The sequence below is a fragment of the Podarcis tiliguerta genome, assembly GCF_965153285.1.
Source record: "Podarcis tiliguerta genome assembly, chromosome: 10".
NCBI lineage: Eukaryota > Metazoa > Chordata > Lepidosauria > Squamata > Lacertidae > Podarcis > Podarcis tiliguerta.
The window spans coordinates 55777343-55804679 of NC_139543.1; the positions used below are offsets into that span (position 1 = coordinate 55777343).

The 27337-nt window shown below is 41.3% G+C and overlaps 1 protein-coding gene across 13 annotated transcripts in view; it reads right to left on the minus strand.

The window, feature by feature from the left end:
- The window catches only part of KDM5A (lysine demethylase 5A), a 44493-nt gene that overhangs the window by 11887 nt on the left and 5269 nt on the right, over positions 1–27337 (minus strand). For 4 of the 13 annotated variants that reach the window (XR_014502527.1, XR_014502529.1, XM_083401315.1 and 1 more), the window contains exons 4-22: positions 25027–25197; positions 24442–24576; positions 19629–19734; positions 18241–18329; positions 16973–17131; positions 16116–16235; positions 14372–14530; positions 12951–13132; positions 11920–12082; positions 11244–11363; positions 9251–9445; positions 8942–9123; positions 8177–8301; positions 6729–6879; positions 5333–5450; positions 3909–4264; positions 2947–3085; positions 1344–1523; positions 227–388 (exon numbers count right to left, since the gene is read on the minus strand). Coding sequence is in view for 8 of the 13 variants with exons in the window: in XM_083401315.1 (XP_083257441.1) it covers positions 227–388; positions 1344–1523; positions 2947–3085; positions 3909–4264; positions 5333–5450; positions 6729–6879; positions 8177–8301; positions 8942–9123; positions 9251–9445; positions 11244–11363; positions 11920–12082; positions 12951–13132; positions 14372–14530; positions 16116–16235; positions 16973–17131; positions 18241–18329; positions 19629–19734; positions 24442–24576; positions 25027–25197 (3012 nt within the window). In the remaining 5 variants the exon portion in view is untranslated. The remainder of the gene's footprint in view (positions 1–226; positions 389–1343; positions 1524–2946; positions 3086–3908; positions 4265–5332; positions 5451–6728; positions 6880–8176; positions 8302–8941; positions 9124–9250; positions 9446–11243; positions 11364–11919; positions 12083–12950; positions 13133–14371; positions 14531–16115; positions 16236–16972; positions 17132–18240; positions 18330–19628; positions 19735–24441; positions 24577–25026; positions 25198–27337) is intronic. The other 9 variants (XR_014502528.1, XM_083401316.1, XM_083401314.1 and 6 more) reach the window with 3 other exon arrangements.

Consider the following 27337-nt stretch of genomic DNA (forward strand, 5'->3'; position numbering starts at 1 on the left):
TGAAGGTAGACATTAAGATACCCAGAGTCCCAAGCCATTCATGGCTCTAAACTTTAGCATCAACACTTTGTCCTGAGCCTGGAAACAAAAGGAGTGATCAAAAATTGGCCAAAATACCTGCCACAGGTAACAACACTCACAAGCATTTATTGTTCCATGAAGTTAGTACGTAAGGGCCCCCCATAGAAGAAATCAAACCCAGTGCAGTGCTGTTATAGTTCCTTACCACAGTTGCAGTGTCTCTGGTCTCTTCTAGTCCATCTTCTAGCTCACTCAAGGACTCCAGGTCAAGCTCCTTCTCTTTCTCCTTCTCTATCAGCTCCTTGACTCTTTTTCGCCTGTTCTTACTGCTTCCATAAACACCAATGTCAGTTCGAGGGCTCAGAACCTGCAACCAAAAAGCAGACCAGTTACAAGATCACTCAGATTGAATGCTGCACAGAAACATTCCAGACAAATTTCATTCGAAATCAGATTTAACTCAGAATTCTCCATTGGGACAAAGCAAGCTAAAACTTTTTTTTGGGGGGGGGGGATCAATTTCAGGCAAAGCAGACCCATTTTTCTAAAGAGAACACCTTTACATGGTACTGAAGATCATGTACTTTCACCTAAGTCATGTGCAGATTTAATGCTTCTCAATCAGTTATGCATTAAGACATTGGGAGGTGTTATGGATATACCAGCGCCAAGCAAGATAGAGAAGCTGTTTAGGGAAGCTTTAAATGTTTAGTAGACTACAGTGGTGCCCCGCAAGACGAATGCCTCGCAAGACGGAAAACCCGCTAGACGAAAGGGTTTTCCATTTTGGAGGTGCTTCGCAAAACAAATTTCCTATGGGCTTGCTTCGCAAGACGAAAATGTCTTGCGAGTTGCTGCGATTTTTTTTCGCTCCCTACCCCCTTTTTCTAAGGCACTAAGCTGCTAATAGCCTTTTAGCAGCTAATCCGCTAATCCCTTAAGCCTTTAATAGCCGCTAATCCGCTAATAGGGCTAATCCGCTAATGGGGTTGCTTTGCAAGACGAAAAAACCGCTAGACGAAGAGACTCACGGAACGAATTCTTTTCGTCTTGCGAGGCACCACTGTGTTGTATTTTAATATTCAGTTGGAAGCCGCCCAGAGTGGCTGGGGAAACCCAGCCAGATGGGCAGGGTATAAATAATAAATTATTATTATTATTATTATTATCATTATAAAGTAAGTCCTAGCTACCACGTAGTCATTGCCTGAACAGCCATCACCCAAAAATAACCCCTTCTCTGTGGCAGTGCATTTTTAACATTTGAAGGCAACACTAAGGCCATTTCTACAGGCCCCAATACAGGATTGCCCACAACTTACCTGTAAGAGTGTGTAGCTCGAGTTCTTCTTAAGGAACGTTCTGCCTGTTCGCTCCCTCCAGGCACGGGCTGCTGCTACCTGTGAGTCGACTTGCGGCAATGCCTCAAGGCGGACGGGTATCAGGCGGCCTTTTGCAGACAGATTCTCTAGCTGTTCTAAATATGCATAGTTGCTCCCATTCTAAGGGGTAAAGAATAATTTTCAGCTAAACATTCCCACCGCCACAGTAAACTGAACTTATGCCAACCTATGCAGCCACAGGTGGATTTCAACACTGTTCAATTATATTAGGATAAAATGGGTAAGTGCAATAAAATCACATATGAGCATTAACACAGCGTGACACAATAAGAGAATAAAATTACAACAGTAAAATAAAAGCAATTCACACTAATAGCCCTGAGAAAATAAAAGGGTCCATGTCTGCTGCCAAAAATACATTGGACGATGCCTTTTAGGAGAAATATTTACCCACCTAACCTGGCAATACTAACCACCATGGCAGTGTTTCTTACAGTGGTCTGTCCCATTACTTGCCACCTGATTTTTTTAAAATGAGAGGCCAGGGATTGAACCTGGGACTTTCTCCATCCAATACAGGTGCTGTGTTGCTACGCTATGGGCCCTACCCATAAAGTAAGGAGAAAGCCCTAGCCAATCTTCCTTGGGATGCGTGTCCCAAGGCTGGGGTGCCAAAATTGAAAAGGCTCTTTCCTGCCAGACCTCAGAGGGCAGAAGCATTTGGATAAGGGCTTCTAAGGATGACCTTAGTGTATTGGTAGGTTCATATGGAAGGAAGTGATCCCAAGCAGCCTATTACTCTACCAGCTCTCACCCATAAAACACACACATTTAATAATTTCCTACACATTTCATTAGTTTCCATAATTTACTCCAAAAGCAAATTTTATAATTTGTAAGTACATAATTCCAGAACACCTATCTGTAAATAACAAATGACTTCACTCTGCTTGTGAGGAACAAGTGAGCTTGTACGGGTGCATAAATATAAAATTGGAAACCTCTATAAAAGGACCTGTTCAATTTTTGTTCAAGAAAACGCAGCTATAAGGCTAAGGCTGAGACATAAGGGGCAGGGTGGATGATGCCACATATTTATCAATACAAATACAGCTCATTTAATTGGAGAAGGCTTCAGTATTCAAGTTGCTCCAACTGAGCAGTTGTCACCAGCAGTAACTATCCACCCTTACATTCTGAAGCCAGTTCAGAGAACTAAAAATGTCAGCTTTCATTCACAAATAAACACAATCACAGCCAAGGAACAGAATCCCTACCATTCTTTGCTTTAAGAAATTTTACAGTTTTATTCTATTTTTGCTGTGTATTGCTTGGCGCCTTCAGCATCTCCATCGAAATGGAAAGGCAGGACATAAATACAGTAAGTAAATATTAAGAAGACACTGCAACGCATTGCCAGGATGCATCAGGATTAAAAAGCATAGAAATGAATGGGACAATCAATGAAGATCAGATTTCAAAATGAAAAAACAATGCTGTCTTTTCAAGGAAGAAAGCAAATGCCTGCTGGAAAGGATTTAAGGATATAAATACCAGCTGCATTGCTTGCCGTGAACCATACCTGAATAGCCTCCACTTTGGATGTCCAGTCTCGCGCTCGCTGCAGGGCTTCTCTTAGTGCCAGCACATTGGGCAAGTAAGCAGGGATGTTCTTTGCTTCATTGACAATGCTCTCCAGAGCTGCTATGCTTTGCCGAGGCCTGGGGGTGAGGGGGGCACAACCTGATTAGCATACGGTCTTGCTTTCTTACCTGAAGGAGCGTCTCCACCCCCATCGTTCTGCCCGGACACTGAGGTCCAGTGCTGAGGGCCTTCTGGTGGTTCCCTCATTGCGAGAAGCCAAGTTACAGGGAACCAGGCAGAGGGCCTTCTCGGTAGTTGCACCCACCCTGTGGAATGCCCTCCCACCAGACGTCAAAGAGAAAAACAACTATCAGACTTTTAGAAAACATCTGAAGGCAGTCCTGTTTAGGGAAGCTTTAAATGTTTAGTCGACTATTGTATTTTAATATTCAGTTGGAAGCCGCCCAGAGTGGCTGGGGAAACCCAGCCAGATGGGCAGGGTATAAATAACAAATTATTATTATTATTATTATTATTATTATTATTATTATTATTATTATTATTATTATCATCATCATCATCATCATCATGTAAGTCCTAGCTACCACGTAGTCATTGCCTGAACAGCCATCACCCAAAACTAACCCCTTCTCTGTGGCAGTGCATTTTTCAGCGTTATTTATTCCATTTTTATGGCTGATGATGAAAACTGAATATCATCAACAGGATTTAAAGTGCAGTTTTAGCGAGACGCTCCCAAACTTATCTCTGAAGGACGGAATTAGAATGTGAATGCTTTGGTTTCATTTTTTGGCCATAAGGCAGGCACCGCTCCTTATTAGAGGAGTCAGTTCAGGTGTTGGGAGGCCAAGACTCGACTACAACTCATTGTGGCTTAAATTACACCGCAGTTCAGAGGCCCTGTAAACAGAGAGCAGAATGACCAAGAGTAATACTCGCCTTGCTTGCAGGCAGACTTTAGCTTTCTCTTCCCACCTCTCGGAAACTGTGAGCAGCTCCTGCAATTCAGCCATGGCCTTCTCTACTGCGTGGTGTGGGGCCAGCCCCACCCCTGAGTCAATCAGTTTCTTCATCACATCCAAGGTGACTCTCTGAGGATCTGAAAGGGTCACCCGCACCTCATCCAGCCAGCGTGCCTGCTGCAGCTCTTGCTTCAGGCGAGGCAATTCAGGAAGTTCCACATAGAGGCCAGTGCCCATGTCTATCAGCATCTGCAGCTTAGATGAGTCAGGGACCTCATCCATCATGGCCTCCTGAGCACGTTCATGAAACTCTTCAACATCATCCAGCAGGTTCTAAGGGAGTGACAACAAAGTGCTCATTCACTACAGTGATGGCAGCTGCCAGAGGGGTTGCAGACTGCGTAACTAGGTACTGGTATGTTTGGGATGAGCTGAACGTTTAGAACTATTGAGGTTCCAAGCAATGACATCTGATGTCAGGCAGAAAAAAGCTACAATTAACAGTTTATTACAAGAAATGCTGCCCAGAATAACTGACAAGGTAGGAAAAAGCGCGACTCTAAGTGCTTTGACTGGAATGGCAAGCAGTGCTAAGACACTTGCTTCCATCTGTTGTGTTAAACCTGAAACCCCTCCCCGTAAAACACTTTTCTTGACAATGACTACTGGAAACAATCAAATTCAGTCTCATTACCGTCCGTGTTTTGTTTTCCTGGGGTGCTACAGTGTCCAGCTCACTGCTTCCCCCCTTTGAACAATTTGCTTCTCAAACCATGAGAAGAGAAAGCACTGCCAGGAAAACAATCTGCCTTTGTATCACTTTGGCTATATTTAGAGGACACAAAATGCAAGTTATTTTTTGTTTAACATTAGGAAGATTTCATAGAATCATAGAGTTGGAAGAGACAACAAGGGCCATCGAGTCCAACCCCCTGCCAAGCACAGAAGTAAATGGAATAGTGTATTAAACACAGCCCCCGGGTTGCACAATTTTCAAACTTAGATATGTTCATTAATTGATTATCTTGCAGAATGTTCATTTCAAATAGGAAATGGAAGCTCTAAATCAGAGGCCGCTGATCCAGCTCCCTTCCCCCAAACCCCACTGATTTTAGTGGCAGGAGGTAAAAAAAAAAGTAGAAAGTGCTAAGATTATTACAGTTCAGTGCACCACCTCGTAAGATCAAACATCTGTTGAGCAGAGAGGGGTTGATAACACCCCCATACTCCCTGCCACACAAGACACAGCTGAACTGCAAAGATCAGCTGAGGAGCAGGGGCAGCAGGCCTGTGCATATCTGCATGTGCGGGATAAATACCCTTCAGTCAAAATCAGGAAGCCACCTCCATTCTAAAGAGAACCAAAACTCCATCCAAGTACAGCCTTCTCCAAAAACCCACCTTTACTTGCCGGGCCTGACTGATGACACAGGGAAGGCTAAACAGCTGCTGCACAAACGCTTTCAGTTCTTCCACAGTCAGCTTGGTCCGTGTCCTTCCGCTCTCTGGGGTCAGTCTACTATGGGGAAAGAAAATAACCTTGTAAATCACCTACACAGTTCCTGGAGGGCAACAGAGTCAACAAATGGGCCAAGTTCAAGGTGTTGGTACTAGCATGTAATGCCCTATACAGGCTAGGACCAGTTGTTCTCTGGGGAAGTTTCTCTGCAAATTCCAAAGATCTCAGAAGCTCGCTCCGCAGTAATTTGGAGCAGGGCTTTTAGTGGCTGCCCATTCTGTGGAACAGCATTCCTGTCAAGATGCAACAGGTGTCACTATCTGCACTTTTTAGCAACTTTTTTTGTTGCTGTTGTTCCAACAGGCTTTCCCAGCTGGATAAATAAGTCATTGCCATGAGTGTCTATTTTGTATCATTTTAGTTTTGTTTTAAATGTATTGGGTGTTTTGTGTTTAACTGTTTTTTACTCTTTTATTGCACATCGCCTTGAAACCATTGAGACAAAGGCAAATGTGATTAATAAATTAACAGCAGCAACACATAGTAAATTTCCTCTGGTCACATAAAGAAATCTGTTACATAAAATAGAGGCTGTAGGGGAGTTTGAGGCCTTACCATCACACACTCTGAAAAATAGAGTTCAGATATTAATTATGTAATAATTTAAAAGCTGTACAGCCCAATATTTTATCAAAATTAATAGTAGTGCAGATTTTCATGTAAAAATACAGAGTTAAAGCTTGCAAAAATCTCCACCAATTTTCACCTCACAACAAGCACAAATATTTAGGGACAACATTGCTCAATGCTGTCACCATCAACCTAACTTTTGAAGGTGAAGTAACCAGAGGAGGGCCTCCATCAGTGATTTTTATTAACATGCAAGTTCACATGGAGGAGAAAGGAGTCCTTCAGGATACCCATGTAACTATTAATTAGGTCTTTCTAGTTGCACCCAGAAGCAGCAAAATTCCTTCAGCGTGAGCAAAATATGATCAACACCAGTTTGGTCATTTTTGAACACATTATTTCCAATCTGAAATGTTTCACCAGTTCCCTAATTCTCTCGTCATTGCAAAAGTTTTCTACATGCATTCTCTAGGGGGTAGAATCCTTCTGATTTGACTTCTCTAAACACTTTCCAATTTCTCCCCCCTTCACGACCAAACTGTCTTTGGCACATCCCCCCAACCAACCACCAAACTTAATATATTCCATTTGAAAAGTGTCAATTCTGGCAAAGCATGCACAATTTATTTTGACAGTAGAATAAGCGTTTTTGGGTTGCTGATTTATACAGTTACGCCAAAAATCTACCTCCACCTTCCCTGGTCATACCTGTGCTTTTGTTTTTTGCTCAGAAGCAGTTGGGCCACTGAAGCACAAGTCTCTGCCTCTTTCACAGCATCTCTTAGCTTGCGGAAGAGGTCATTCTCTGGGTATTTCCTGTCTTCAGCATCCTCCAACATCACTCTCAGCTCAATCACATCTGCAAGAAATTAGCCAAGAGGCCATTTGCACATATACACAAGCACAGCAAACTACTCCCCAGACCCAACCACAAAGTCCCCAAGAACAGTAGACTGAACACATTCAAGTTATCATATGCATAGCTATCCATTCATTATGAGCTATTTCCTACATCAAGAAAGTATTTGCTCCTCACTTTAGTCAAGATGCCTCAATTCATGGCAGTATTTTAGCCTCATTTCTGCAAAAAAATTGTCTGAAAGGCAGGCTGGCAATCCAATACTTCCACTAACTAATTAACCTTGACTATCTTGCCATATTGGCACTTTAATCAGAAGAATGTCTCACAAGAATGAGCACACTAGCTTGGTATCAGATATCCTGCACACATTGTGTAACACACCCATCACCTTGCTACATGGAATCAATGTTAAGTATTAAACCTTCTCAAGAACAGAAGAAGTTTCCAGGGTGATAGCCATCTGTTGTTTTTAAGAGTCAAACTACAAATTTAATTCTGAATTAGCCATCCCTTGCTGCAAATGCATGTCCCGCATGATCTAATGTTGAAAGCATTTGCTGCTTGATAAATGAGCAGCAGCTGATTGGCTGCTTCTGGGCAACTGGTCCAAATATATATTTAATGAAACAGGAAGTCAAGCATGCAGTACTAAAGGGAACAAGTATTTCAGACGACACAAGAAGTGACATTCCCAGCTGGAATGTCATATAAGCTTGTTTGGGTCATGTAAGCTTGCTCGGGTCAAATGCATACTGTCTCAATCTTATTTTGAAGGCAAGAAAACTATTCCCTCTCTGCAGGACATAGAGCCACAGTGTAGAAACCCTGTAGCCCTTCTTTGTGTCACATTACAAGCTGTTCCTCTGAGCTCAGGGACACTTCCAAAGTACGTTTTAGTGTACATGGTTCTTCACTTGCCCCCATTTTGTATCTTCCCCAGAAATCAGGCAGATTTGGCTGAAGGTGTGTGGCTGGTCCAGTGAGCTTCATGGCTGAGTGGGGATTTCAAACTGATCCTAGTCCAACATGCTTAATTGCTATGCCACGTTGGCCCTCTGGAGCTCACTGTGTTAAATCATTTGCTGACTTAATTCAGTTCTATGTTGAACATTTTAGTATTTTTGGTTTTAAACACACGTTTACATGTCTTAGTGAAGTATTTTGTATAGCCTTCCCTGAACTTTATATATTGTTTTAGGATTTGGTTTTGCTCAAGTCCATCTCCCATTTGTGTTTCCAACCTATTGAAAATCTTCCTTAACAGATTCCAATAGGAAACAAAACTGCATCTAACCTTTCTTGTGGTTGAGGTTGGCCGACAGCGCATCTGTGACCCTGCTGACCCATGTATCATAGGACTGTGCTCTGACTTTCACTCCGTACAACAAGGAAGGGAAGTCCTCTAGTGGATACCGGTATCTGGAGATAAACAAGGAGGAAGAACTTTCAAATGTACTGCAACTTTCAAGTGAGCAGAAGCAAAAAAAAAATAATGGGGAAGATGATAATAACATTATGAATTTGTCAGACTACTATGCACTGGATCTTTGAATAAGAGGGAACATTATTACTGTAAACATTTATCCTAGTTTAGAGGCAGGAAATAAGGCAGTATATATATGGCTTTAGCAGAAATGTTATAAGGAATTAAGTATAAATAGATTAATAGAGTGTTAAAGGAAAAAATAAGGTTAGAATGTTTTAAGATAACTATAGGATAGAAAACAGAGGAAGATGGAAAGGAATTGCTGAAATAATTAATAGAAGTGGAATACAAAAAGGGAGGTGTGAGGAGGTCGTTGAAATAAGTGAATGGAAGATAAGATATTGAAATTGTTTGTTGTGTTTTAAATTGTTTTTGTTTTGTTAGTTTAATGTGTTAGTGTTAGGTGTTAGTGTTAGTGTTATGTAGTGTTTTTGTATTGTATTGAATTGTCCATTTTTATTTCTTCTATGTAGTGTTTTAATTGTTGGAAAAGTAATAAATATTATTTTTTTTTAAAAAAAAGGAAATAAGGCAGTATACAAAAGGAAGCAGGATGGACTGGGAAGATGGTACCTTAAACATTTCTTCTGCATAGAGCATGAACACAAATCATTTGGATGATATAGGCATACAAGTCGTTCAGGGTTACAGGAACACGTAAGAGCAGACAGGAAACAGGTGGTCCTACAAGCTGCACACTGACGCTCATCATCTGGAACCAGCTCAAACACTTCCTCCTCTGACATCAGAACTCCCTAATGCAAAGAAAAAGTGACATCTAACAAAGATACTGATCAGGGGAAGACCTTTTGTTTCCAAGGCCTCACACAATCCCTTTGTTCAGTCCAAAAGGGCATGAAAGCAGAGCTCCCCTGAACTCACCATCTGTATGACAGCCTCCCTTAAACGTGCCTCATCTTCTGTCATGAGAGTCATTTCTTTGCAGACCATGGCAGCCAGCCCCACATCCAAGCACTCTGGGTCGGCAGCCATCTTGAAAATTAGCTCCTCGTGAGAGAACACACAGTGACGCCTCAGTCGCCGATAATGGCTGACACACTGCCGACCTATTGGAAGCTAGAAATGCGAGAAGCGAGATATCTGGTTTAGAACTATCCCCAGCTCATCTTGGGCTTCCATACTGGAGTTCATGAGAAAAACACGTTAAAATGGTCTCATTAAATGATATAGGCAATTATTATGAGCATTAGGTGTGTCACACTATCCAGGAGTAGGGTCTCCAGGGGCGTTGGGTAAGCCAAGCTCTTTGGAGTCAACTTGTGGGGGAGGGGATATGAGGGAATTGCTTGTGTGAGGTCTGGAACCCAAGGGCTTCATTTCACATGAAGCCAAAGGAGTCTCAAATAGCCTGTCTGAAATCAGCCTCTCCCCCAGAAACTCCAAGCCAACCACATAATTAGCTGGGAACAAAAAAAGATAAACAGCAATGGGGATGAGAAGCAAAAAACAAGAGGAGTGAGACTTGAAAGTCTCTCAAGGGGATACCATCTCCTCATAATATCTGAGAAACCAAAGAAGCTGCAAGAGCCAACACATTTTAACAGAGGAAAATGATGTCAACATAGTAACAGAGTAAGAGTTAGACTTACATTGCAAGACTTGAAGTATATCACCTAGTCTCCTGCCAACAGTAATTATTTCAGCCAAAAAACAAGTGAGGCAACCTTAAAGATCAGATATCCAAAAAAGGAAATTTTGCCTCACTTGAATATGAAAAAAGTAGAAAATACAAAGGTTCTTTCAGAATGATCAACTTTGCATTATATTGCAACATTGCATTATACCAATTTTAATTTTCAAGCTCTGGTTCTATTAAAAAAGAAGGTGTCCAAATGCAGAGCAAACAGACAAAAGGACTTTCCAAAATATATAGTATATCCATTTCATGTTCTTCAGAGTGGTGAATAAAGGTTTGACTTTGTAAGTCAGTACAGTGGATGCTCAGGTTGCAAACGTGATCCATGCGGGATGCGTGGGTTGCGATTCAGCGCTTCTGTGCATGTGCAAAGCGCGATTTAGCACTTCTGCGCATGCGCAACCACCGAAACCCGGAAGTAACCCGTTCCAGTACTTCCAGATTTCGGCGGTCCACAACCTGAAAAACGCAACCTGAAGTGGCTATAACCCAAGGTATGACTGTACTGAACAAGTTTCAATTTCCCCAATATGTGAGATTTAATTTCGAAAAAGACGATTACTACACAGAGCATGTCACGGCCTCTGGAAATTCTGCAAGGTTTCAGCTTGCATCTAAGCTAGATAAAATACCCAGGCTTTGGACTGCAACAAGTGTTGTGCTTAAAATTGGTTTGATGCAAGGTATTTTGACCATTCAGCCTTATGTAACTTATCATCATAGCATGGTGTAATACAGTATGATATGCATAAATTATTCAAGGGGCTTATACGAGTGGACACAGAGGTAACAATAGTGTTGTGTCTTTTGCTCAATCAAAAAAAATACACAGACAATATGAGAAAATTTAAAAGCAAACCTTAAGCAATGTATCTGGATATGCTGGTTTAATAAAGTTTTAACGAGGTGTCTTAATACATGCCTGTCTAATGTAAACAGCATATTAGTATTTGGATACCAAACCACCATAGAGTTATTATAGTAAGTTGCTTGTTCCATACTAATGGCAAGAAGCAAATTGGAGAGCTGCCAAACCTTACCAGCAAAAAGCTAAATAGCCACCACTGTATTTTGCCCAATGTAGAGAAAACTGCACCTTGAGCTGTAACCAAAACAATAATCCTTTTCCGATGGGTACTACGTGGGTGCCTTTTAATATATAGCACCAGACAGTGCCCAGATAAGTGAAAAGATAGGTTATGCCAGATGTATACAGACCCAGTCAGCAGTGCAGAAGTTCACAGCTTCAGCAAAATTGTATCCTTGATTAAATCCAGAGTGATAGGCACGTGGAAAAGTCACAACAAATTCGCCAGCACACTGATTGGTCCGGTACACCTAGAGACAGTGAGAAGTGAGAGATTTTGGAAAGAAAGCATCATTATCATATTCATCTTTCAGAAACGGAGATTAGCATGGCTGGTAGTAACTACTAATTCATGCATGAACTATGCTATCACCTTTTCCCTTCTCAACCACTTCATAGAATCTACCAACTGATGCAGGCTGCAAAGAAACTGGTTTTTAAACCTCAATCTTTTTATATAAGGCTCTTAGGGCATATCGCCAAAGGAGCATCTTTCCACTATTTACAAGTGAAATCACTAGTTGCCTAGATAAGGGTTAAAAGCGTTTAGAACAAAATCTATACACAGTAGCTAGAAGGATGTCGGGATTGATGGTGTTGAAAGCTACTTAAGATTCCACTAGGGAACCTTCACAGTCCAGTTCCTGGAACAGGTTTTTCAGACCTACCAAAGCAATCTCAGTTCCATAATCAGGCCTGAAGCTGGATTGAAATGAATCTACAGAGTGTTTAAAATGCTATTCCAAGTCATTCTGTGTGACACAAGGCAAGTAACCTATAGGCAGTTAAAGGTTCTGCAGAACTTACAGGCACACCATGCTCCATTAGCACATTGGGGTTCATGATGGTTACTAGCTGGTGCAGAAGATCAGGTTGATTCTCAAATAGTTCCGGAGCAAGCTCTCGCATTACTTCCTCCAGCTGTTCTGCTGCATGGGAGGGCACTCCATACCACGTCTTTGGCTCTCCCCTAGCAAAACATATCACCCATTACCACAAAGAAAGCACATTCTAGCATGAGGCGTATTTTCCAACCCTAATCTACAAATAGGCCCAGTCTTCTAGAAGCAGTAGAAGTTTGCCAAGAATAAATTGAACTGGAAAACAAGATGCTTCAAGTCAAGGATAAGCTACGCATTTATAAGCCTGGTCTTCAGGTAATACACAAGCAAGGAGGATGCTGAGCAATTGCTGGGAAACATATGATTGTTCAGAAATTGACTAAGGAGGTTCACAGACATTACTCTGGCCCGTCCTACATATTTGGAGTGTTTTGCAACTTAGACATATACCAACTTCTCTCATTAATAACTGTCTTTTCCCACTAAAGGTAAAGGTACCCCTGACCATAAGGTCCAGTCGCAGACGACTCTGGGGCTGCGCGCTCATCTCGCTCTATAGGCCAAGGGAGCCGCTGTTTGTCTGCAGACAGCTTCTGGGTCATGTGGCCAGCATGACTAAGCCGCTTCTGGTGAACCAGAGCAGCGCACGGAAACGCCGTTTACCTTCCCACCGGAGCGGTACCTATTTATCTACTTGCACTTGACGTGCTTTTGAACTGCTAGGTGGGTAGAGCTGGGAGCAAACAACAGGAGCTCACCCCATCGTGGGGATACAAACTGCCAACCTTCCAATCGGCAAGCCCTAGGCTCTGTGGTTTAGACGACAGTGCCACCTGCGTCCCTTACTTTGGGCCTTACTGGATACTCATTATTGTATTCAATGCTCTTCTCCCTTGAGCAGAGAACTTGTGTAACATTCTAGAAAAGATAAGGCAAAGAAGGGTGACACTACCTGGGCATGCACACCCACCCACCCAATGTGGCAGGAGTCCATACCAGTGAAGGTAGTTGATGGAATAACTCCAGTGATCCTCAATGTGCCAGCAGAAAGAAGAGAAGCACATTCCCACATAAAGCCAGGGCACCTTCATGCCAGAAATATCAGCATTGATGTGAGCAAGAACAGATTGTTCCAGGACGGGCATGTTGTTGAGGTTCCAACCAGAAAGCGCATACTCCTGCCAAAAGAACAAAGACGAGTTTGTAAAGGAAGTGGCCAGAAGACAACAAATATACCCTAACATAGGACAAGAGCCAGTTCTTTACACTCTCCTCCTAGACTGGTTATAATCCTCTGCCACATTCAGGCAGTAAATAAGGTTCTGCAGGTGCTTCACCATCAATTGAACCCTGGGTTGGGGAAGGGAGGCTAAATGGGGTGGGGAGGCTGTAACTGATGGTAAACCTGACCTCCATCCCTTACACAGGTCAGCCCAACTTTCACTTACAGCAGGAGTGAAGAAACTCTAGCCCATGGACCTAATTCGAATGGGCACAGGCCACAATTTGGCCCGTGACACCGTTTCCCCAAACCACATCCACCTGTCCCACATTTGGGGACATATGTGACACCAGGTATGAGGAAGACAAGGGCATGGCTACAAAAGAACAATTGGGAGCTTCCAATTGCACCTTTGCAAGCAGGGTTCAATTGGCACTGACAGCAAGCCCCACTGCAACAGGATGCAGTAAGATGCTCCCCCTCTGAAGAGAAAGGTTTTAAAAAAACAGCTAAGGGAGTTTCAGCTAGCAGGAAAAGTTTAAACACTCCCCCTTCTGCCTCTTTACAACACCAATTACCACTTCTAGTGGTATTGCTACAAGAGGAATCAGTGAAAGGTGTCATTTATCCCCCTACAACTTGTTGCTAAACCAGTAACAATAAAAGTGTCGGGGGGCTCTATGTAAGCTGCCCTTGGTGGTCGGTCTAACATCCCACCCATCCTCACCATTCATCAGGTGGTGGAAGTGCTCCTGGCACACACATGTACTGGCTGGTGCCTCCATGCTAGTGATACGGCATCCAACATGCATACATAAGGGATGAAGTCATTCATACGGCAACACACACACATTTGGACTAAGAACTCCACAGCACTCAGTGACACCATAGGGCCACCCCCCATAAGGAGCAGGGGCAGCATTGTTCGCATGGCAATAATGAGAGGGTGCAAAGATCTGTTCAGCACCACTGCCAGCCTGCTGAGCTAAATCAGCAGCAGTGTGGCCTGGCCCCAAGCTTTCTGTCCATAATGCTAGTTGGGACCAAGAGATATCAGAAAGAATGTTAACTGTATGTTAAAACTGTTGCTTCTCAAAACTGAAATACCCCCACCCCCCAAAAAAAATACATTAATCCTAATAATATGTAGAGTCAGCTTTCTAAAGTGCATGCAGATTGTGTATCCTAGCCACACCTCCTCTTCCGGCATCAGCTTTCGCCTGCCATCCTTTATAGGGAAACCACTTCCAAAGTCCTTGGATGAAATGTCGGCTCCATACTCCACAATTACATCCTCCTCAATGCTGCTCACAAGTCGCCAGAACTCCTTCTCCACCAACTCAGTGGGAACCATCTGAAAGCACAGAGGGACGAACTTTAAAACTAGCAAGTTACATGTAAGTGGCATGGAGCAGCACTTACCACCTCACTGGTGTTCAATGCTTTCCCAAACCCACATTTAAAGCCGTTTTTCTCTCTAGACCAGAACTGAGGAACTTGCGGTGTTCCGGGAGCTATTGGACTTCAATTTTCCCTAACCAGCATGGCCAAAGCACAGGGAAAATAGAAATTATACTCCAACAACATCTGGAGTGCCAGGGTGTCCTCACACCTGCCTTACGCAGGTGCAGTGAAAGTGGGAGGAATCACACTGGAATGCTCCCCTTCTTCCCACTAGGGAAGCAAGGGTATGCATGTTAGAGACAGAGAGAGAGAGAGAGAGAGAGAGAGAGAGAGCGCGCATCCACACAAGCACTCAGGCTGGGTTGTGAATTATAACAAATGCTGCTACTCTGTTCAAATTCTACATCTGGAGGAAACCAACCAGAGAGAATCAGTCACTGTGCTTGTTTTCTTGCAGCAACAGAGTGCTACTGCTACTTTTTTCACCACAGATCAAGGGTTCATAGGAAACAGAATGATAGGTGGGTGTTACAGATAATTTTTGTATGTTTTGTTCTATAACATTCTTGTTGGATCTGAATTTAAATAAATGATGACATCAGCATAAGAAAAGATCAATCATGATTAGGATTCATAATCCCTTTTATGATCTACCATTTTTCTAGCAACTAAAGCCAATTCATGAAAACAGCAAAGAGTGGCGGGGGATAGAAGAAAGGACATACTGTATTTATGCAAATCTAATGCATCACTGAATCTAACGCACACCTCGATTAGCAAAAACATGAAACCAAAAAAAGTATTTGCTTTGTCAAAGATGTTTTTCAAGCTTGCAATCAAATCTAATGTGCCATCAAATAATGCGCACCATAATTTTCGCAACGTAATTTGGCCAAAAAAGTGTGCATTACATTTGAGTAAATATGGTAGTTTAGTACTACTAAACATGCTTTGCATGTTGGAAGCCCCACATACCTAGAGAAGCAACAGGACTGGGAAAGAATTCTGTCTGGGGACCTGAGGAGAACCACTGACAGTTATAGAAGGTCATCTCTGGCCTAGATGGGTCAGTGGCCTTGTCAGTAAACAACAACCTTGCTATGGAGTGTTTATAAAAATACCTGAAAACATTTTTTTCAAAATTGAAGACAAAATCCAACTCCTAATGCTGCCAGAATAAAAGCCCAACTGGATATTAAAGAGCTTGGCACCTGAACTGCATCCATTTTCCTTCCATTTTGAAATGCAAGGTTTTTACCACGGATGTAGAGAAAGAAAAAGGACTCTATTGGGGCTCTCTGGCCTCTAAAGACACATTCCCCTATTTTTGTCCCATGAACCCAATCCCTGAGATCTCTACAGAAGAGGACAGAATTCTAAATTCTAAATTCTGCAACAACAAAAATATAAAAAGAAAATTTAAAAAACCTATAAAATAGTTAAATAGCAAAGCTGTATGGACAAATCTGAACTGCCTATAGGTTTTCCGACTACTAGTGCGAACACTTTGACTGCAACATATATTACATACTTACGTGGACTGGCATGTTGAAGTAATCAGACTTGAAGTTATCTGCCATCTCACCAAAGCTCTGAAGGGTGTACTCTCGAACAGCCTGTTCAAACCCAAAGGCCTCACGTGGTTTGTTACATTCCTAGAAAAGAGAAAAGGTGTTATTTGGCATCACAGAAAGCAGTTTAATCAGAGCATCCTGCAAAAATGGAAGGAAGTTCCTTCATTTAACTAAATATAAGAAAATATTAAGCTTTCTTTTTTTTAATTTGTCCAGGTAAGTTGACTTAGGCCAATGAGCGGATGCAGCAGTGTTGGTGGACAAGTGGACTTGCTTCCCAAAATACTGAGTATCTGCGCCTTTTGCAGTACACTGCTGTTGGGGAGAGAAAGACAAGGAAGAGAGCACAGCAAGCTGTACACAGCTCATCAGCGAACCTGGAATGTGACAAACATCTGGAGCAAACATTTTAATCTGTGTCTAACTCAGCTGTACAGGCAAGAACTCTGACAGAAGCTTGTTCAGCTGTTTTCTGGACTTAGGGCCTCTCCAAATATCATCAAGTCCCTACACAGAAACGCCTTCCAGATAGGAAGACTCATGAAAGATCACATATGACAGCTGCCCATGTCTCAGCAAGCCACAATTGACTGTAGCTACTACAAACTTCAAAACAGATGCATTTTCCTACTGTTAACAAAGAAGCCTTATCTCCTGGACAAAATTCCTCAGAAGCTACAATTTCCAAAATTTCCTCTTCTATGCAACTAAAATGACACAGAAATCCTATCCTCTTTTCTTACCTGGCCACCTTAGTCAAACCACTAGTGTTTTGTGGCCTCAATGTTTCAAATACACCAAAAACAAAAACAAAGTACCTCAGCAACGCATTTAGGGCATCTCCAGTCACCTTTGGGCACATCAGGCAAAGGGGGTATCAGGCAAAAAGTGTGGTAGCTGTCGTCACATCCATCACACAGCAACAATTTGTCCTCGTTGTTGCCCCGGCCACAGAACAGACAGACATATAGGTCAACCTATACAGGAAACAGCATCTTGAGTTTCATGTCTTCTATGCATAAGACAAACCTACCCCAATCCTTCATTACATCTAATGTAGCTGCATGCAGTGGCCTCCGCAAGGAGATTCTAAATAAGCCTCCACTGGAAAGAGGAAAGATGTCAATCATCATCCAAGGAAGCCACGGGCTCTTTACAGGGTTGGAATAGCATTTGCCAGGCACTGGCCAGCATGGGGAATCTCTGGTTGAGGAATTCATCTTTATGCTTATTTTTTGCTGCATTTCAAACTACAGTTCACAAAAGCAAATTAACGTATGACTTACCAATAACAAAATTCAGTGGTTAATACTACTATACACAACCCAATATTATTCCTGGGCTCACTGATTATAGCCAGGCACCTTTTTTGCATTTCCCCCCTAAAAACCATCTATTCTCTCATTAAATATAATCCTCAGTTGTGTAGTATGTAAAGTTATGTAAAATTCAGCGATATAATACTAATTAACACATGTTAGAGATATCACATAATTAAGACTCATTAATTGACCCAAATTTCTCACATTCTGCTATTGGAACACTTGGAATGCATCAAGGTTACTCTGAAACCAAAATAAAATCTGGAGGGAGCTTGTTTTTAAACACTCATTGTACACATGCTTCTTCCATGAGATGCATAGACACAATAATGATGATCTGGCAGCTCTCCAATTAGCACAGATTTTCTCTGTATAGGCAACTGCAAGCAGTCTTGCTTAAAGACAATGCATAAAGCCAGGAAGAGACTGGATAACATTGCATAGTCTCAAAAACTAGTAGAAGTACTATTTGGTAACAAGTATCCAAGGTGTTAGCTGTGATCAAACAGAGAAGGCCTTGAAATTTCAAATTTCTCATCTTGTAGACCTCTCTCATGAGGTTAATGCAAACAGTTCCAAACTGTAGCCTGAAGAAGAATTAGACCTCTGCAACTACAGACTGGATTAGAAGTTGTTCTCAACCAAACTACAGCACTACCAGCAATTTTAATAAAATGAAGGTGTTTTGCTTCCTTATCCCCTCATTCATCATTTCCCCAAGCCAGGTAAGAAGCAACATATCAGATGCTCAAGAGCAAACTTACGAAGTTGACAGAAAGGGCCCCTTTCCGCTGCCTCATCTGCATGCCAAAAGCCTCCGACCTGGTACCTTTCCGCCTTCGAGGTACTTCATCTAGAGAGAGAATGTTGTACTAGTTATATTTTCTGCAAAGATTTCACAGGGTCAGTCTGGTGTCCTGAATGGAGCAGCAAGCGAAGCATGCTTAGCAGTAAACAAAGGAGTCATCACGTAACTGGGTTGCAATGGCACAACTAGCCACAGAATGTTTCCTCTATGGCAACTTGGTAGCATCTTAAGAGCCCAAACCTTTTGTGTTTAAGGTAAACAAAATTTATCACGATAGCTGTAAAACAGAACTTTAAAGCCTGTGAGCAATCTGTACCAAAGGAATGGAAAGCAGAAGGACGTTGATATGATTCCTGAGACTTGGGTCACCTCTTCAAGGCCACTAGTCCTATCAACTCCACCACACATTCTACTCTTACCTTCACAACCTTCATTCCAAAGTTCCCAGTTACAACCTATTAAAAACTGGAATGTTCACATCACAAATTTTACCAGATGAAAGCATATACCGTATTTTTCGCTCTATAAGACGCACCAGACCACAAGATGCACTAGTTTTTGGAGGAGGAAAACAAGAAAAAAAATATTCTGAATCTCAGAAGCCAGAACAGCAAGAGGGATCGCTGTGCAGTTAAAGCAGCAATCCCTCTTGCTGTTCTGGCTTCTGTGATAGCTGCGCAGCCTGCATTCACTCCATAAGACGCACACACATTTCCCCTTACTTTTTAGGAGGGGAAAAGTGAGTCTTATAGAGCAAAAAATACGGTAAATATATTCCTAACACCCCTTTTTTTAAAAGGGGGGAACACTGCTCAGGCATGCAAATATGGAAGATCCATCTGGCCTGCATCTCACTAGCTCATAAGCAGCATATCCACAATACGCACATTAGCAGGTTAGAAGGCTCACCTTCATTGAAATCCTTTCCCCCATAAACTTAACTAGGAACCACAGTGACACGTGATATCTTTAAACTATATCATGTTCGATTATTTGCAAGGCACCAAGTTCCCTCAAGGTTTCAGCTAAGTACCACAGTAGTTTATTTCGTGCTGGCTTCTAGTAGTGCCAGTTTTAACAAATATATAAAACTCTGTTGCATCTGGAACTTACCAAAGGTTCTCAATGGAGTGGGCATGCAGCTGCTATACAATTTTTGGAAATGCTCATGTCACCACCTTGCACCAGCAGCTAAATGATGAACCACCAGGCTCAAAACTCTATGTTGAAGAAGTTAACATACCTGTGATCCTCAGATGAAGGATGGTCATAGAAATATAAAAAATAAAATAAAATAGTAGCCTCGCTCCGCTTTAATTGCAGTGGCTCAAAGCTGCTGCTTACCTTCTTTTTCTTTTGCTCCCAAAGCTAATCCCATCATCTTTGGTCCTGCTCCAAAGATCTGGAGCTTCTTCAGTTCAGTGTTTCTACTCATCTCGCCTGCCTCTGCCTGAAAACAAGATCACATCAACGTACCATTAGTATTTACACAGAATGTAATAGCTCTCACAGTAGATGACCAGAGGAGTTATGGGGCTGGAGCAAACTCCTACTCCACAGACATTGGTCTTTGCACAGTCACTGCCAAGAGCAGATACTTTGGAAGATAGTGTGGCTTTTATCTCTACCATCATCATGTGTAACAAATTTCAGATAAACAATACAATTTACCTTGCTTGGAATGGCACCCAGCTGCAAAATGTCAAAAGCAGGAAGAAAATTAAAATTAGATCATATTTACTACCCCATTTCTACTAACTGACACCATCTGCTAATGCACTTTTTAAATTGTTTTGTAATGTAGAATAAAAATCTATCACATTAGTTATTAAAGGACAGTTCCGACAATAAGGAACAAGAATAAGAGTTCATTATACATATTCAATCCGCTTTGAGTTTTTAAAAAATCAAGTGGTATATAAATTATAGGAAATAAATACTATTAGAATATACAACTAAGTATATGTCTTTGTTAATGAGATGGAGTATTGCAGGCTTAGATGCTCTCCAGTACGTGTCTCGATTTTTGACACATGCAACATTTATCTATAACCATCATGCATCTTCTGCTACATTTCTAGTGTTTATTAAAACAGTCCAATCTGCTGTTCCTCAGAAATCCAGGAAAGGCTTTATCTTTCAACAGGCTAAATCATCATTTTTTTCACATTTCCAAATTAAATTTTGTAACACTAAATAGTATCTCTCATGTTCCTGTCAAGTTGTTTAAAATTCAAAAGGGAAATGATTCTTAGTGAATGGAGATCACAGCAGTGCCTAAACAACGTAAGACAATATATAGAAAGAGAGATGCAGTTTTAAAAAGAGAAAAAGTGAGAGAGAAATTTCATTAGGATTCTTCATTTTACGTGATATCTTGCTTAATTTGTAGATGAGCAATTGCTAATTACAATTGCAATGTCTTCAACAATATTGACTGTTTACCTCAAAATTAACAAAGCACTGTACATTCATGTTAACTGTGATCAGGCGATGGAGAGCATTAACTCACGCTCCCTAGACCCTCCCTTCTTACTCAACCACAGTTCGGGGATATGCTGGCACCAACATTTATTGCAATTAAGGCTAAGCAGATTCCATACTTTAAGGTTTCTTAAATCAGGATTTCTGGCTTGCTTAAGAAGTGGAACACTTAACCAAAATTTTGGAAATGAACCCTGGTTAATAGGGGATTGTCTTTAAGGCCACACCTTCCTATCTCTTAACCATAGCTAAGCAGAAGAGATGATGGGGTGTGCATGACCATGAAAGCTTGTTCTTGGTCACATTTAAGAATGCCTTTGTTATGCTATGCTGGCACTAAAATTGCGTTTTAGCTAGGTGAATCACAAATGACCTTATTGGGAGCAAGCATCTCATTTGGAACATGCACAATTGTAGCACCTGGAGAGATTTTGTAGAAACCCTGTAAGGTTTCTGAAAATGGGGTTTTTGTTTTCTGAACAGTTGTATGCTAAGCTGTGGACTGAAAAAGCTGTACCAAGATTCCAATATAAGTACAGAACAAAGTGCTTTGAGTATTTCATAGGGTTTCCAAAATTGGTAAGAATGGTCCTGCCAATCTAAAGTACCAAAACAGGCCTATTCCATCCGCATCCAGATATATTTTATCCATGTTTCAGGAGAAATATGTTTTGCTACAAACCACACTGTATTAAGAGCAGGGAAGTTGAAAAAGATCAAGAATACTTTTAATGTTGGTCCGGAGGGATGAATTTAAGCAGAGTCTGGGGAAAGCCACTCTATTCCACAAAAGTACACTACTGGGAATAGTCTAGCTAATTTACATATCCAATTCCAAAAAAACAGCAGCAAAACAAGATGAACCATGAGAATTGCTTTGGAAGACTCAAAAATAAATATGTTTAAACTTTCTTAAAGAGTTCAAGGGAAAAAGAAACCAAATGTGATTATCCACACTCAGTTAACAAGACCAACAATAGCAGTAGTAGTATTACTCAAGCATTTGAAGTACTTTATTCCATGTTTTGATTGCAGAAAACACATAGGGGATCCAGACTTTGTTGTGCTTAGAGGAAACTCACCAAAGTCAATGGAACTTAGATTAGTAATAACTCTCAAGTCCCAAGTGAGCTCAATGGGTCTATTCTAAGCACAACTAAGTCTGGATTCAACCTAGGATTTGTTGCATAGTCAGATACCACCCAATGACCAAATCATACTCTGAGCAGACACACTGAAAAAAATCAACCAATGTGAACCAAGTTCAGCAATTTCAGTGGGTCTACTCTGACTTGTATTGTATCCAAGTTAGAGCCAAGTTAGTCATGCCATTAATTTCAATGAGTCTACGTGGAGTATGACAAATGCTAGATATACTGTGGCCCTTTATTTTTCACTTAATACTGAGGGTTTTTCATGCTCACAGTTGAAATTAGACATACAAGAATGCAATTCAGTTATTCTATCAAAACACTTAATTCTGATAACTGTGGCTTATAAACCAAAATCAATTTTAAAGGGATGTCTTAATAAGATATTTATGTTTTGACTGTCCAGACTCCTTCCCATCTTCATTTTTATTTTTCAGAATTTCACACTAGACTACACTTGAAGTCTTCAACACATAACTAATGTTATTTCATTTGAACTTTTAGAGATTTGTATACTATATATCTATGCAAAAACCATGATTACAAAACTACTAAGGACTAGATAGAAAACGTACTTTGAATGTATGTGCCTTCTACATACAGTATATATTTTTTTTAATTACTGTTTCGGTAACCCTAACAAGCTCCACAAGGCCTCCCCTATTTGGCCTCTGAGGCCATTCTGGCCTCAACATCCACAGATAAATATGTAGTTGATTGTCAAGACTTGCAAAGCACAGGTAAAAATGTGTCACCTAATGTCCTTATGATGCCAGGTAACTGGCAGGTCAGCAGTCCCACTAACCAGTCAAATTGGGCCTGTGGGAATGGAGCAAAGAAGATAAGGATGGCCTACTGGTTTCATCCAGTTCTTCCACCCCTGTATTAACTTGATACTCTTAGGACACTTGATATTTGTGGAATATTTCTGCTGTGCTAGCACAACCCTCCCTATTCCCATACCTGCACCAGAGCAAGTAGAAAAGTGCAAGCAAAAACCAGACATACCAAATATACCTGGGAACCCTGCATAGCCAAGCTACAATGTACCAAGTGCAGGCATAGAGAGAAAACCCATCAAATTATTCCAAGTTCAGTCAAGAAACCATCTCCTCAATTATTATTTCAGCATCATTTAGCCTAAAAAATTAAACTATAATTGTCACTTCATACTTACTTGCAGATGTTAGAGGATTAACCAAAAAGCTAACTTTCCTTTAAAGCCAACTGACCAACCAGCAAAAAGCTACTAGAATGTTTTGTTTAATGAAGTACAGAACGTGTCTCTCCTTCCTGTTCATTCTCCTTTTGCATAATCATTTATATCATCCTCAAATGTATCTGCAACTTAGTGTTTTTATGTTTTAAACTGAGCTAGGGCCACCTCCCCTGTGAGCAATCACTCTTATGAGAGTTTTTGGTACCAGCCGAATGCTGATGCATATGGCTGGTGACTTATAATTGTAGCAGTTGTTTTTTTAGGTGTTAAATGATGTAATGAAAATTTTAATTGCGCTTTGTTTTATATGCTGTATTTTAACTTATTACATTCCCCACTTTAGGATTGCTGCTTCAGTGAAGAACAGGTAATAAATATTTTAATTAATTAATCAATCAAAACATGAAGAATACTTACTTTAAACATACACAGTTTGACAATTAAAGAAAAAGGCTGTCAATGCTAGTTACAATTTTTCATATATTTATTTCACTCTGTTAAAAAAGAATTGGGCTTTAAAAGTAGCTTGTGTCATCACATGTTCTGGGGAAAAATACTCTTAACCTTCATGAAATAAAGTGGTTATATTAACTGAAATACTGAGAAATTTGAACGGAAGAAGTAGACATTGCTTAGAAAGCCTTTACTGCTACAAGCAATTTCTTCCCTTCAGTGTTAGGACTATTCTGAAGACTTCCGGCCACCACAACACACAAAAAGAAGGTTGTCTACAAATTAAGTGAACCAAGTTCCTACATAACTACTAGTTCTGCTGGTGTTAGTGTGCATCAGCCAATCTCCTCATACATACCAATACTAAGCATTTATATAGGACTTTAAGTTTTCAAGAATACTCAAAACAAGCATTTCATTCATTCTTATAAACAATCCTGTAAGGTAGACCAGTTTATCACCTTTGTATTACAGCAAGTGGGGAGCTGAGGTTAAGAGATAATGGTTTGCTTAAGGTCACACGGCGAGGCCACAGTCCAAATGAAACCCAAGGAACTCCTCAGCATAGCCACCAGCTCAAACTGATATAAAATTCAGAAGCTGGCATGAACACAAGTCTTTTTCCTCTTAACATAGTCGGCTGATTCAGTGAGAGAAACGTTAGTGTGGCCAGCACAATGTGAGTGTTTTTATCTAGCACGCTCACTTTTGATCTTTAAAAGGATGGCTTCCTCATGAGAAGTTTTGAGTGAGCCCCCACGGCCGGACAAAGGCTGTTGCATTTCCAATGCATCTGCACTGGTGCAAAGACTAAAGCACTCTGTCTACTGTGGCCAAGTGATCTGGGTACCTGGGACTTGACACGTCTGGTTCTCTTCAGCACAACGTTCACTCTTGTACCCTGCTTAGGGGGAGACTGGGCACCAATGCCGAGGTCCTCAACCTCCACTTTTTCCTTAAGGTCCAAGTTTTGCTTTTGGATGCCCTAAAGAATCAGAGCACAGAAGGACACCAGGTTGGTTGGATCTGGGATGGCAGACTCTGGTTTTCAAGATGAGCAGCACTACTGGGAGAAAGGGCTACCAACAATGACACACCGCATTACAAATGTCATCTGGACAGAGTCACCCACGAAAACTGAATAAAACCGATTTCTCGGTTTTATTGCTGCCTAGCCAAGGAAAGATTCCTTCCCATGTTTGATTCTTTTCCAACAAAGTCCTCATCCTATCAAGGTTGACCTCAAGCATAAACAAAGAAGTAGATACCATCGCAAAACCAGATCACAGTATAATAGATCTCTCTTGATTGTGATATAAGCAACTTGTTTCCATGAGGCAAATGCACAAGAGCACAAAACCTTGTGTTAGTATACAGTAGACAAGCAACATACTGTATCTCATATTACTCTCCTGCAAACAAAGCCATCTCTCACCATAAGGCTGACACCAGACTGGAAAAGCTCATATGGATATAAGATCCGTTCATAGTGTGACTTCAGCAGTGAGCCAGTTGCCTTTCCTGGTAAGTAACCAAGACGACTTGCAACTTTAGACCATTTCTTTTCTTTAGTGACCACTTCAAAGCCTCCTTTGCTGGCAACAATCTGAAATAAAAGTGAAACAGATTTATTTATTTATTTTCGAAAGCTACATACAAGTTTCTTAAAGCATACAGGTCACAGTCCAAATCTAAAACTTCACCAGATCCTCTACTTAATAACAAGGGGATAGTTGTTCTGCAGAATCAAATTCATTTTTTGCTCCAAAAGCTTAATGCATAAAGACAATTTGGATGCCTGAAACCAGACAAGAAGCAGTTCCCAAAGATGTTTGAAATAGCAGATACTCACTAACAGCAGCCAGAAACAGTTTGCTAAACTTGACTTTCCATCTTATGAAAAGCATTAATTTAACCTGCTGTTCAGTCCAGTTCAGAAGTCAGAAGAGCTGGAGATCAAGAATAGTGGCTATGCAGACACTCCCAGGAAAGAGTCTTAAGGCAACAAATCACTGCATGAGGTAAAACAGTCTGCTTCTTTCAAGTTGAAGCCGGCGGCCACAGCTATATTCAATTCTTAACTGATTCTTATCAATTTAGACCCTCAATGGCTCGATTAAACCAGTGTTTATTTGCCTTGAAGATGATGCCATGAGAGTAATACGGTCAGCATCAGGCCCAGAGAGCCTTCCTCCAACACCACATTTCCTCCTCCCCTTAAATTGTCAAGTAAATTTGAACAGAATTACAAGGCAGTTGTAAAATTCCCTTCCCTGGATATGTACAGCTTTCTACTTGTTCAAGTTCACATCTAACAAGCCACTGAGTTGTGAAATACTACTCAGCTCACTCAAAAGGGCCCATAGCTGTGCATGCCGCAAATCTGTGTTCTTCCTTCTTGGCATTCAGGGAGGTGACAAGGCACTTTTGAGAAGGCATTCAGCTGACAAATGAACTGCCATGAGACCAAAAGTGCTATTGCACAGTCGGAACTCTCTGCACTGCTACTATTATTACTGAACATTTTCTAAGCATTTCACAATTACTGAAAGACAAATCAGTCTCTGTTCACAGACTCACAATCCAATAGTTAGAATACAGAAGGGAAAAAGGTAGGAGGGGGGAAAGGAAAGCAGTTCCAACAAGTCCTTCACTAATTGATGAAAGGAATCAGGTTGTTCTGCCCCTTACCATGATGCCCTGAGAGGGAGGGATGCAGCCTCCCAGTGGCCCTTCATCCCCAGCTATGGCAGAAACCAGGCTGTTTCCATTGGTTTGCATTATACCAAGGTTGCAGGCTTTAAATAAGCTGTATGCTACGTGCAGCTTTGGAAAGGCAGGTTTAAAACATTTTATAAAAATAAACATTTAGTACCACAAGAGTTTAGCATGCTTTACAGGCACTTTTAAAACCCGCAACAATATTATTTAGCATTATTGTATTAATGATAGTTTTAAATTGTACTAAAGGTAAAGGTAAAGGTACCCCTGCCCGTACGGGCCAGTCTTGACAGATTCTAGGGTTGTGTGCCCATCTCACTCAAGAGGCCGGGGGCCAGCGCTGTCCGGAGACACTTCCGGGTCACGTGGCCAGCATGACATCGCTGCTCTGGCGAGCCAGAGCCGCACACGGAAACACCATTTACCTTCCCGCTAGTAAGCGGTCCCTATTTATCTACTTGCACCCAGGAGTGCTTTCGAACTGCTAGGTTGGCAGGCGCTGGGACCGAACAACGGGAGCGCACCCCGCCGCAGGGATTCGAACCGCCGACCTTTCGATCGGCAAGCCCTAGGCGCTGAGGCTTTTACCCACAGCGCCACCCGCGTCCCTTAAAATGTACTACTTACTAGCAATTAAATCACAATTCACAGCTTTCTGCCATGATGCAATGCATATGCTATGAACTGGTATGGAAACACTAAGAAGCTGTGCAATATGAACCCTACGTGCCTGAAAGTTACATTCTAGTAGAGTAACCATATTAGTCTCCTGCAGCAAGACGCAACAAAGAGTCTTAAGACACTTTCAAATAATAAGAGTAATTTGCCTTGCTGATATAGAAAGCTACTCCACCCAAAACTCCTTATTGCTTATGTACTCCAATAAAAATCCATGGACTTAATATGGAGGGAGGGGGAGTTATCAATGAACACACCATATTATTCAAGTCATAAGCTAGAATATTTTATGATTCTCTATTACAGCAGGGAAAACGTGATTTTATGAGAAACCACTAACAAACCCT